The sequence below is a fragment of the Lepidochelys kempii genome, chromosome 21 (assembly GCF_965140265.1).
Source record: "Lepidochelys kempii isolate rLepKem1 chromosome 21, rLepKem1.hap2, whole genome shotgun sequence".
Lineage (NCBI taxonomy): Eukaryota > Metazoa > Chordata > Testudines > Cheloniidae > Lepidochelys > Lepidochelys kempii.
Genome location: NC_133276.1, coordinates 2,431,147 through 2,442,719, shown reverse-complemented (window position 1 = coordinate 2,442,719; position 11,573 = coordinate 2,431,147). Strand labels below are relative to the sequence as shown.

The following is an 11,573-nucleotide window of genomic DNA, read 5'->3' as shown; positions in this document are numbered from 1 at the left end:
CGGGAATGTCAGCAAAACAAGGATTCCATCAGAACTTTGCACTTTTAAAATAAGTTAGCATTTTTGTTCCATCTGTCTCATTACCTGACTTGCTCACCAGCAGGAAGTCTGACGCTCTCTCATTCTCAAGTTATTCAAGGTTTTTTTAGTTCCAGAATAATGACTGAATGTGTGTTCAGTGGCTCTGTGGTTAGTGCTCCAGGCTACCACATGAAAGACAGGAGGGCAAGCACATTGCAACGTGGTTTTGATTTTTTGATGATTTTTATTTGAGGGATAAGCAGGGTGGCAAGCAGCTTGTAGGACTCCATAGTTTTTGCTCTTTTCTAGAGCGGCATAACCTATTTTTGAGAGCCAGAAGGAAGGTTACCACTATGTGCAACCTTATATGGGGCTGGCAGGGGAGAGAAACCATGAAGAGAAACAAAAGGTGTGGGTGGGAAGAATCAGTTCTCTGTGAGACATGCAAGATACTCTGTGTAGCACATTTCTAAGTGCCTCACAGCACATTACAGAAGGTAGGCAGAAATCCCCATTTCACGAGTAAGGGGATTGAGCACAGTAAATCAGGATCAGAGCCTACATCCAACTTCCATCCTGAAGCTCATACTAGCAGAACATGGTGCTTCCTTAAAACAGAACGAGTTAACTATGTTGTAAGAGTCATTCAACTTCCCACCTAGGAACTGGAACCAGAATGTTTTATATCCAATTGCTTTAGTTTCTAAAATGCAAATGGCAGTTAATTAACAGCTGGCTTGGAATCAAACAAGTAATCCACCTCTCTGTCCTGGTCAGTCCCATTCTGAGACTTTCTTGCTCTTAGCAACTGAAACATTTTCTCTGGCTTCCAATCTGCCTTTTCACCCTCACTTTTCAGAGTTTCCAGTTTATTTTTTGCAGCTCACACACTGTAAAATTTTATGAAAATAAAATCTGTCTTCAATGCAGTGCTTGGTGGGGAAGTTTCTCTGGGGCTGAAATGCTCCACTGCCCCTATAAGAGTACAAGTGAAAACCACAGGATGTTTTAATCACTCCACTTCTTTGTCCAAGTTGACTATTGGTTTTACCCCAACTTCAAAAAGCATTTTTCACAAATTAGTTCCTTACAAAGCAAGACAAGGTGACTCATGACCAGTGCCTCTTCCTGAGAAAAGGTTTAGAACTTCATTTTCACCAAGACAAGCCAAAAGTTTTGAACTACACTGCAATATGAACATGTTAGAAGACAGCAACTGTGTAAGTGCCAAGTTTACATAGCTTTGATTAACATCTATCCACATATCACCACAGTATCTTAGCACTCAGGCCATGTAGTAACAAAGTTCACAGACAAAGTGTTAAAATAATTTTTAAATCAACAGAAAGATAACTACATAGGAACCTATTTTTAGGCTTTATCTCATTTATTTCTATTATATAACACCTAGGAAACCCAATCAATCAATGGTTAAGGGCCCCACTGCAGTACACATATTGCAATCAAGAAGAATAAGACAACAGTCCCTGTTGCAAAGAGCTTACAATTTAAGTATCAGATGAGATGCAACAAGTGGATGCAACAAACAGGGTAAAGGAAGGAAATGAGGTAACAAAACAAACAGAGCTTAGCATGAAAGAAGAAGTCAATTTACTTACTAATGGTGCAAAGTCCTGATTGTTTCTGCTTAACACAATTTGAAGAAATCAATTTGGGTGTTTTTAAGTCACAAGAGTTTAACAAAAGAAGGTCTGAATGTATAAGGTGCCTTTTGCACTCCAACATCTTAGAAAATGTTGTATGCCATTACCACTATGGAAATGAAACTGCTGCATTTAGACTCATTGCTGTACATGCCCAAGAAGCTTTTCCATCAGTCTCAAAGGACTTGGAGAACATTGGTTTTGTTCTTTAGCCCCCCCAGTCTACCATATATACCTTACAGGCTCTTTTCAAACTATCCCAGGGGTTGCTGCGGGCACCATACAAATGCACAAATCCCAGCTCTTGGCTAATTTCTCCATGAGGGGGCTACTAGAAGCATGTATGGAAGTTATCTATGTAGGGTACTCCCATTTCACTCCACCCTGTCACTGGACTCTTCTGTGCAGCTCCCCATGGAGCCTAGCAGTGACCCTTCCACATTAGCCAAGGGGTGCACAATGCTATGGGATGTTTCCCAGTCCTCCCGCTAAGGACTGGCTCCTGGGCCATCATGAAAGTCATAGCATAGTGTACTACTCCATTCAGTATTTTTGTAAAATCCCCTTGTACTGTCTGTTGCGTGCTTAGAAAGAACTCTCTCTGAGCAGGAGAACAGCGTTGCTCTGGCTGGACGTAGACGGTGCCTCCCAGGCTCACAGTAGCAGTGGCTTAACACAATGCAATTGATGAAGAGGCGCTCCAGGGAGACCGAGCGACTGTAATACTGCCTGCATGTTCATAAAACAGTAGCACCTACAGGTCCCAGCTGAAACAGGGGCGCCTCCGCACGGAGCACGGTACAAACACATAGTAAGAGACTGCCTCACCCTGAAGACCTTACAGTCTAAACTGACAAAAAAAGCAGCAGGGAAAACCCAGATGATCAGTAGAAGAGCTGGTCTCCTGAGTCCCAGGCCACTGCCCTACCCACAAGGCCACTCTCCCTCTAGTCTACATAGGTTTTATACCGTGCTCATCACCACAGTATCTGAGCACTTTCCAGAAGCACACTAAGTAACTTAATTAACACCTTTCATGTGCAGTTTGGCCTTCCAGATCTTTAAAGGCAAAGAAGAGGGAAGAGGCACAAGAGAGAAGTGAGATGCAAGTGAAAAAAGGGCTATTTTATTAGCAGGCTTTCTGGGGATTCACTGATTTGCTTTCCAACTTTATCTGATGCAATGGAAGTGTTTTGCAGACGTTTTTCAGCCCTTAATGTCACTACTGAAGCATCTTTGGACCGTCACTATCCAGCATTTTGCAGAATGAAAAGCAACAGCATCAAGCAACAATGGGCTAGGAGGAGGAGGTTAAACAGCTTGAGAGCGTGTGTGCAAAATGTTATTTGTTAAGCACAGACAATACCCTTGGCATGGTACAAGATGCAGCTATAAACAGAGTCCTTGCCTCAGAGAGCTTACAGTCTAAACGTTCCCATAGCTTTGGTTTTAACCCATTAGTTACTGAAGAGCCCTTAACTCAAAATTCAGAAGCTTTTGTTTCAAATAATTCAATTTAAACTAAAAATGAGAAGCTGTGACTAACCCATAGATCTAATGTGCAAACCAAATTCTTCTCCACAGCCTTTCCAGCCAAGGGAGAAAGAGAGGGCTGGATTGTTCCTAAGTTGGTAATCGGGACTGATTATCTACTAAGATCGATCTGCAGAAATCAGCTTTATAATCTAAAAATAACAGTCTTTACAAAATGAGGAACTCTGAGTCCAAGTGAAGAATCAAGTTTAATAGTTGCATGACAAGTAACTTCAGAAGCACATGACAATGCATATTTACTGCATCACAAAACACCTGCACAGACAGGGCCCTCGGCTTCTGAATATCTCACAGATACTCTAAGCAAGTCCTGGACTGGAGACAATACTTATAGCTTTAGCAAAAATGACCATGAGTTCAGGGAATTGGTGTGTGAGAACGGCAAGCATTGCCGAAAAGGAACACAACCCTGCTGTGAAGTGGATGAAAAAAGGAAGCTCCTTCTGTGGGTAAACGGAGACATCATGAAACGCTGAAAGGGAAATATTGAAAAGTTATTTGACATTTTAATATCCATTGACTGTTTTACAAAAGGTCATAATTACACACCAGTTTACATTATACAAAGATGTCAAAGAGAACTATTATTGCAGAGCAGCTAGTGTTTTACATTCAGATTTATAGTTCCAAAGGACATATACATGGACCCAAAGCTTAAGTGCAACACAAGACTAAACCCCTGACATTTACTCAAAGCATATTTAAGTGGCTTAGTCCTGATATGTTTTCTAATATACTACATGTTTTTGCTCTTCAGTTATTTATTGGTGTCACTAAAGCTATCCTTCCCCCACCACTTTTTCCCCCTCCTTTATTTTGTAGAACATTGCAGGGTTAAGTTTTGGAATCAACTGTTGCGACAGAAGAGAAGAAAGTAACATAAAACTCACAAGATGTCATCAAGACAAAGGTTCCAATGAAAACACTTGGTCCAATTTAAATAATCAAGGAATTTTTAACAGTTACAAATGCTAAATTCTGTTATTTTAGTGAACGCCAATGTTTTAAAAAGCAAGCACCCTATTTTTTTCCTACTTTTTATGTCATGTTTTTCTAGCTTAAGAATTCCCATGTCTAAAAAGTAAAATAATTCTGAAAGCAAATCAGATAATATACATGGTCAGATTCTGTTAAAACTTCCCAAAGACCGCAAGCTGGCAGGCTACAGTAAATTTCAGAGCAATTGACAAAGCAGATCTCAAAGAAAACAGCATCAAGACTGGGGTACAAATTTTGTACACAACCATTACTTACACTTTAGGGCAAAGAAATCAAAATAATTTCACTAGACAGCTCTTGGGAGTGGAATATGGAGCTTTCACAGCTCAAGACATTGAAAGTAGTCACCATCTAGGGACTGTGACAATTCTAGATTTTTTATCCAAGAATTTTGCAATGTTTTAAAATAAAAGGAACAGGCAGGGTCTGTACATGCAATTAAGTATGGAAAGTCCTGTGTATTCCTCAGTAAGCTAGACTTAATTCTGGAGCAGACCCAGCAAAAAGTACCTTTTGATTTAATTAAACATGGAAAATAGATATATAAATTGTCAGTGCAATAGCCAGTGTTATTTATTTTTTTATTATTCACTTTGGGGCTGTGCACGCTTTCAGTAGGCTACAGAAGGAAATTTAAAGATGACAGAGTTAAATCAAGCTGTCACCAGGTTTCAGGTTGCCTGCAAATTCAGGAAGTGATAACTGCAAATGTGACCCAATCTGCGATGCAACCTTTCCTTTGTAACCCATGAAGGCTAGAAAAAAAAGGTTGAATGAAAGCTGAGATTCTGAAGCACAACGGTGTGGAATGCATAAGGCTTTCTGTGAGGCCAGATGCCAAAGGGAAAGAAAATAAGTCCTAATCAAACATGCTTAAGGGTGTCCCCCTCAAGATTCTCTCTCATTTCACCTCCTTGACATCTAGTCGTCCCTGTTACTTAGCAGACTACTAGGATATCCATGCTGTTCTTCTACTGGACAAACAAAGCAGTGGCCTGCCCATGATGAAACATAACATGCAATACACCCCATCTACCATCAGCCATCCTCATAAAAACCTAACTGGGACATGGTCAGCTCAGAGAATGGTGTGTAACCATATATTAAGGACATATATGGGTTGTGAGGGGGTGCTTTTTAAACAGGAACTAGAGAGAGGAACAAATAGTAGAAGACTAGCAACCTGAACACAAAAGAAAGAAAGGCAGGAAAAATTGGGGAGCGCAACAAACAAAAATATACAAGAATTCCTTACGCTCCCAGAACTGCCACTACACAAGGAATGCAGGATCAGGCCCAAAGTATGTAAAGAGAGCTAAATAGATTTCTGCATGGTCAGAGCTCTCTCTCTGTGCATCATTACCAATTAGAACAATTAGCCTTCTATTTGAAGTTTATCAATTTAAGCCTCAATTTGGTTTACTTTCTATTTTAAATATATTAAAAGTATTGATTTTTTTAAAATTCCAAGACTTCTTGAGAAAGCTGCACAATAAAAAAATGTTAAAATGGCTTTATTTATGAATAGCCTTGTATTTAAAATGTAACAGGAATGTGTGAATGATTGTGTTGAAATACATGCATGTGCTGGTGTTTAATTATGCTGGAAAGCCTACAGCTTAGGGTTAGTCACTAACCAAGGAATTCCTTGTGCAATATCCTGCATAAGTGAGAAATGAATAATTTAAAGGAGTCTGGGGGCAGACTTCAGTTACACATTTTAAATTTAACTTTTCACTTTTTGTAACAGAAACACACGTGTACGTTTGCTCTTCTGCAGCTGTATCCCTCTGACACTTTAGCAGTAGCCCCTGCAATTCCATGAAGAAGCTGAGATTTCAAGAGATGTAGAAGCCCACATTTAGAATCCCACCAGTAGGTAAGATGAAACAAGAGCCCCATTATCATCTAAGTGAATAAGCGACAGAGTGAGTGACGGTCCTAGTGGTTTATTTTCAGGTTGCTTTACACAGAATACATGTGGGCTAATACCTGGATAACGAAGTAGGGGAGAAGACTCATTCTTCAGTGTCAAATCTTAGGTCTCATTGCTGATGTATAGCAATGTATGATAATAAATATTCCATGGAATGTACAATTAATCAAATCAAATTTTGGAACAATAAGGTTCTCTCTCAAACTACAGGTTAACCAAAGATGATAAATATAAAGGTTCTGCTGGGTACTCTCATGCAAGAGTCTGGAATGTTTATCAATCTACCTACTACTTGCAGATAATGATGAAGGAAGCAGCTCCACTACAACAGCCAGGGAACCATTACTTAAAAAAAAAAAAAAAGAAAAGAAAGAAAAAGAAGTGATCACAGAGGACTAGCCCAGTTTTCTTGCCCTCCAAGTTGGGAAATAGAATTTGGAAGCACCAGCCATGGAAGCCTCTTTCCGCCAGACATGATGTTATTACAAAATCCTCATGACATAGGGCAACACTCACTGGCAACTCAGTACCTCTTGGTGGCACCCTCCGCTAGGATTTGGTCCTGATCTAAGGAGACAGCAGAGAGGTGTGCTTTGCCATTGGTGGGGACCCCATCCAAGTGAGATTGAAAACTTAATTTCTGATAGCCATTGGTCATTAAAGATCCCATGGCACTCAATCTAGGTGTACACACTAAACTGGAATTTGGTAAGGATGCCAAGAGTTATTATAGGTTTCAGAGTAGCAGCCGTGTTAGCCTGTATCCACAAAAAGAACAGGAGGACTTGTGGCACCTTGAAGACTAAAATTCCCCTTGCTGTTGCAATTGGTATGGTGCTTCTCACTCTCCCCACTAAACTGTTGGGCAGTGCCGCTATTCAGTTACACAGTTTATTTCATCCAAAAGGTGGCTGCATTTCAGTGGGAAAGTATGTAATATTATATATTTATATATCCTCCCCCCACACACACGTTTGTGAAGTGCCTTGGGATCCTTTGGGATGTAAGGTTACAACGTATACTGCTGTTGAATTTGCACAGTGCATTTCTAAGTACACCAGACAAACAGCAGAATCCATGTCACAAGCAGTTCATGAGCTAAGGACACAAGAGAGTAAATACACAGCAACACAGTACAGTACATACTGGAATTTTATTACATATATTTTATTCTAGTTATTACTTAGAAACAAAATAACCACTTACTTGGCAATAGCTCTCTGTCTGCTGTCTCTGTGCAACTGGGATAGGGATAGAAAAGATGGCCCTTCTCTAACGGGTATGGGATCATTCTAAATGCTGAGGACAAGACAGTCAGTCAGACTTATGCTAGACCAACGTACAAATCAAACCCCCGAAATGCCACCAGAAAGAACATCTCAGTCACCAAGAAAGCACATCTCAGTCACCAAGAAAGCAAATTTAGAAATAGACTGGAAACAGCTGCATGTTGTATTTTATATTTTCTTTTAGAAGTGAACTTAGTGAAAGGTGTCATCTCTCCAGTAAGAATTCATACCAGCCTGGGTTGGGTCCTGCCACAGTATAAATTCTTACTATTAGGATTGGGGCCCCATTATGCTGGGCGCTGTACAAATACAGATGAGAGAGAAGATTGACAGCAACATCAGAGATGGAAGAGCCCTATTACTCTACAGATCCGTTCCAGTGTAAGCAGCAGCACCTGCTCCTTGCACCTCCCGCCCCACGTGTTTCCATCGGGGAGGAAGCCCCTCCAGGAGTAAGACGGAAGCAACAGCACGTTAAGGCATGATGGCAGAGGGGGTGGGGGTGCCACGCTGCACTGCTGCTGCTTATGCTGGCCCCCAGTTCTGGGGTGAATGAAGAGGATACTTCAGTCTCTGTACTGTCTAGCTCCAAACAGTGACTTAACAAATATTAAGATAAACATATTTTAATCCAACAGTGGAAGAAAAATGAACGATTAACAAATCCAACGGGGTCTTGATCTGAGGTGGATTGGTCTCTTCTGCTCTGGTCTTGTTGAGGCTGCTGCTGCTCCTCATCCTGACCTGCCAGCAGGAGCACAGGAGCTGTTGCTGGCTGGCTGCTAAGCGAACACAGACCTCTTCCTAGGTGACTGTACAGGACCTACTCTCCGCCCCGCCCCGGGTCAGTGGCTGGCTGTTCTCAGCCCTTGGTCCCTCTCTAGGTAAGTGTGTCTGCAGCCTCAATTCTGCTTTTTATACCCTGGCTGCTTGGTGGCACTGGCTCCAATTGACACAGACACCCTGGGGAGCTTTTGGGGGGAGGTAACAAGTTGGTGGAGGCCACAAAAAGTGTTAGTTCCGTATATGGCTGTGAACAGCTATCGTTGGAGGCCTGCTGATGAATACGAATACTTGTATTGCTTGACTGTAGTTGTCTGCATCCCCCTGGGTAAATCCCTTCGCCTTCCTGTAATGTGGCATCAATTAAGCATCTCCAGCAAAAAGCCAAACAAGAGCGCTGAGTTCCCTTTGAAACTGAACTGAACAAGGATGCCTTAAGGAAGCTCAGACGCTGGTTAAAGTATGCCAGTTATGAATTATTTGAATAAAAGGTAGAGGGATTAGCTAGCTGCACTGGAAAAAAAAGATACTTACTTCCCTCCCATGTACAGTGCAGCAGGTTAAGGGCCCCTTCTATCCGCTTCCAGTGCTGAAGATGGAAGAAAGCATATGCTACTGCCTCACTGTCCCCTCGTTTCAGAATATGCTCTGGAGGTAGAATTAAGCTTTTCATTTCTAGTAAGTACTAGAAGTAGAAAATGGAAAGAGAAAGCATGCTTAATTACAGGGCCATGCCCAAATCCTTGATTTCCCCAAATTTTTCAAAATGATCAGAACATAGCATATGGAGGTCTTTCATGCATTAGGGAGGCATTGCAATTTAGGGCCCAGTTCTGATAAATTCTTGCCAGATCTTATTTACACAGAAAAACTGGGAGGTTGGGCTGCTAAACTCAGCAGAATGTTACATTCAGAATGTTAAGAAGTATACGTGCTATCAAAATGGATTTGCATTTTACTTCAGTGAGGAGATAAACACTTCTATGGCTGGAGTGTAGTTCCTGGATCATAACACATAAGGTAATTTATCTGGGGAAACGCACACACATAGACACACATTTTATGCTGCATCAGGTTGTGCTCCATGAATGCCAAAGGAAAGTGAACTGATTTAGCACAAGTGTTTCATGCGCAGGTATCCCAGAAGTCAGCCGTTAAATCTGTTAAGAGCTCCATGTAAAGCAATGTTAATGCTATGACACTGAAGTGCTTGCTGCAAGTCTAGGTTGATTTGCACCTTGATACCTTTGCCTCTGAAAACTTTCAATCTAAAGGTTTTAATATCTGTTAGTTCCCAAGTGTCAGGTTCAAATTAGAAACTGATGCTAAGTGCCAGGCTACCAGGTATATCCTTGATTATAAAGTTTAGAACAGTATTTTCGGAAGCATCAAGCATGGATCTAACTCTAATTCCACTGACTTTAATGGGAGCTGAGTTAAACCAATGTTGAGCACTTTTTTGAAAATCCCATCTTTAATTCACAGCTGTGTTGTGCTGGCACAACTATAACTGCTGTTACAAGCTGATGGGAGAAGGCAGAAATGCGCCGATACACAGGCAGAACAGCTGACTTGTTTCCAGGCAGTGAACTCCCAATTTTAGATGCTCAGAATGAGAGGTGGCAAGCATAAAACTGAGCATATGCACTATGAAAATTGCAGAATTACTAAACAAACATTTTACATTTTTCTAAAACCTTACAGGAGGTTCAGTTTATTTTTATTTTTTTTAAATGCAGCAGAGGAGGAGAAGCCAATTTGTTTTAATCCTCAACTTTGTTTTTAAGAAATGTTAAATAATTTTACAAGTTTAAAATGAATGTTCCAATTTTCTAGTATACGCTTATGAGTTGTCCTTTCATAGTATATAGTGTCCCACTCAATAATGGCCAAAGTTAATCCTCATCTTTGATCAGTGTAGCTGGCAATTCCTTTAACTCCCTCCCAAAGTATAAGAATGCAGTCAACTCACCAATTTATTTCAGCAGATGCCACAAACTATGAGATTATTTACTAATCCAGTTTGGGGACTTAACTTTTCCCATTCAGATTCTTGAAGGAATGTAGCAGAGGTTGTGCTCTGGCCAAATAAAGCACATTTACTGCCTGGCTAGGTTCTTCTCTTAGTGCCTTGGGCCTGCACTCTGGAGGGTAATATTCTTGCTAATCCTTTTTAATCCCTTCTATTTTTTATTTTTTTTAACACGGTAAAGGATCACTCGCACAGGGCTGCTGTGGGAAAATGGTCTCAAATATCTGACCTTTGACATGACTCCTCACGCTCTCTGCAGTGACTAGTTGGCAGTTGAATTAAGTGCTTAAACAGTAAGGGAAGGAAAATGTAGCAGCAATGGTGAAGCCTCAATGTAATTATTAGTGCCTCAATAACATGTTTGTCAGTTCTAGAGGGCAGGGATCATGTATTCTGCCTTGTGTGTGTCATGCCATGCACACTTACCGTGCTGTCCAAATAAAAGATGCAGTTGCGAATTTTTGAACTTAACTTCTTATAGTCCCTGTTTAACCATTTAGTTTTAGGTAATAAAAAACAAACCAGGTACTAATGCTGAAAATGTCTATTTCCAAAAGCTACTCAAAGATACTAGCTTACCCAATTCAAAGCAAACTTGTATTTGCAATATTGAGACACCCTTTCCTAATCATCTCCTGGTTACATCTCAGTGCCTGTATTTCCTTCCTATTATAACATACTACAGGGGTCTGGATTGACAGCTGTGACTCAGTACCTCACCTCTAAAGGGGGAAACAAAAGAATATGTTAAGATGACCCCCACCCTTTCAAAATAAGATCCATCTCAAAGAAGTGTCACTGCAATGGAAGGAAAAACCTCTTGTTCACTTCCCTTCTCCTTTCTTAGTGTTAATCTTGAATGCTGTGTAATACAGCATAATGTTATTCCCCCAAACCAACCACTTTCATTAAATGCAAAGAAAGATGGATTTCTCTCTTATGTACATACATTTTTGGTCAGGGGATAGGACAATGGACTGAGACTCAGAAGAGCTGGGTTCTATTCCCAGCTTTGGCACTGACCTTCTGTGTGACCTTGGGTAAGTCACTTCACTCCCTGTGCCCATTTCCCCGCCCACCTTTTGTCTGCTTTGTCTGTTTAGACTGTAAACTCTTCAGGTCACAAACAATGGGCTCCCAATCTCAACTGGGACCCTTAGGTACTACTGTAATACAAATAATAAAAGTCTCAACTGGCACATGATTAGAGGAGAAGATATGGTTATTGAAACATAATACTAATTTATTTGATTGTCTACAAAACTAGTGAATGCGCCTCACATTAAGTAGTTAAT

The 11,573-nt window shown here is 40.8% G+C and overlaps 1 protein-coding gene across 1 annotated transcript in view; it reads right to left on the bottom strand.

Annotated features, from left to right (window-relative positions):
* Positions 1 to 3,408: 3,408 nt before the first annotated feature.
* ST7L (suppression of tumorigenicity 7 like) overlaps positions 3,409 to 11,573 on the bottom strand; it is a 31,394-nt gene continuing 23,229 nt past the window's right edge. The window contains 4 exon segments of the mRNA XM_073320098.1: positions 3,409 to 3,557; positions 3,560 to 3,711; positions 7,381 to 7,473; positions 8,781 to 8,931. Coding sequence (XP_073176199.1) covers positions 3,528 to 3,557; positions 3,560 to 3,711; positions 7,381 to 7,473; positions 8,781 to 8,931 — 426 coding nt within the window. The 3' untranslated portion in view covers positions 3,409 to 3,527.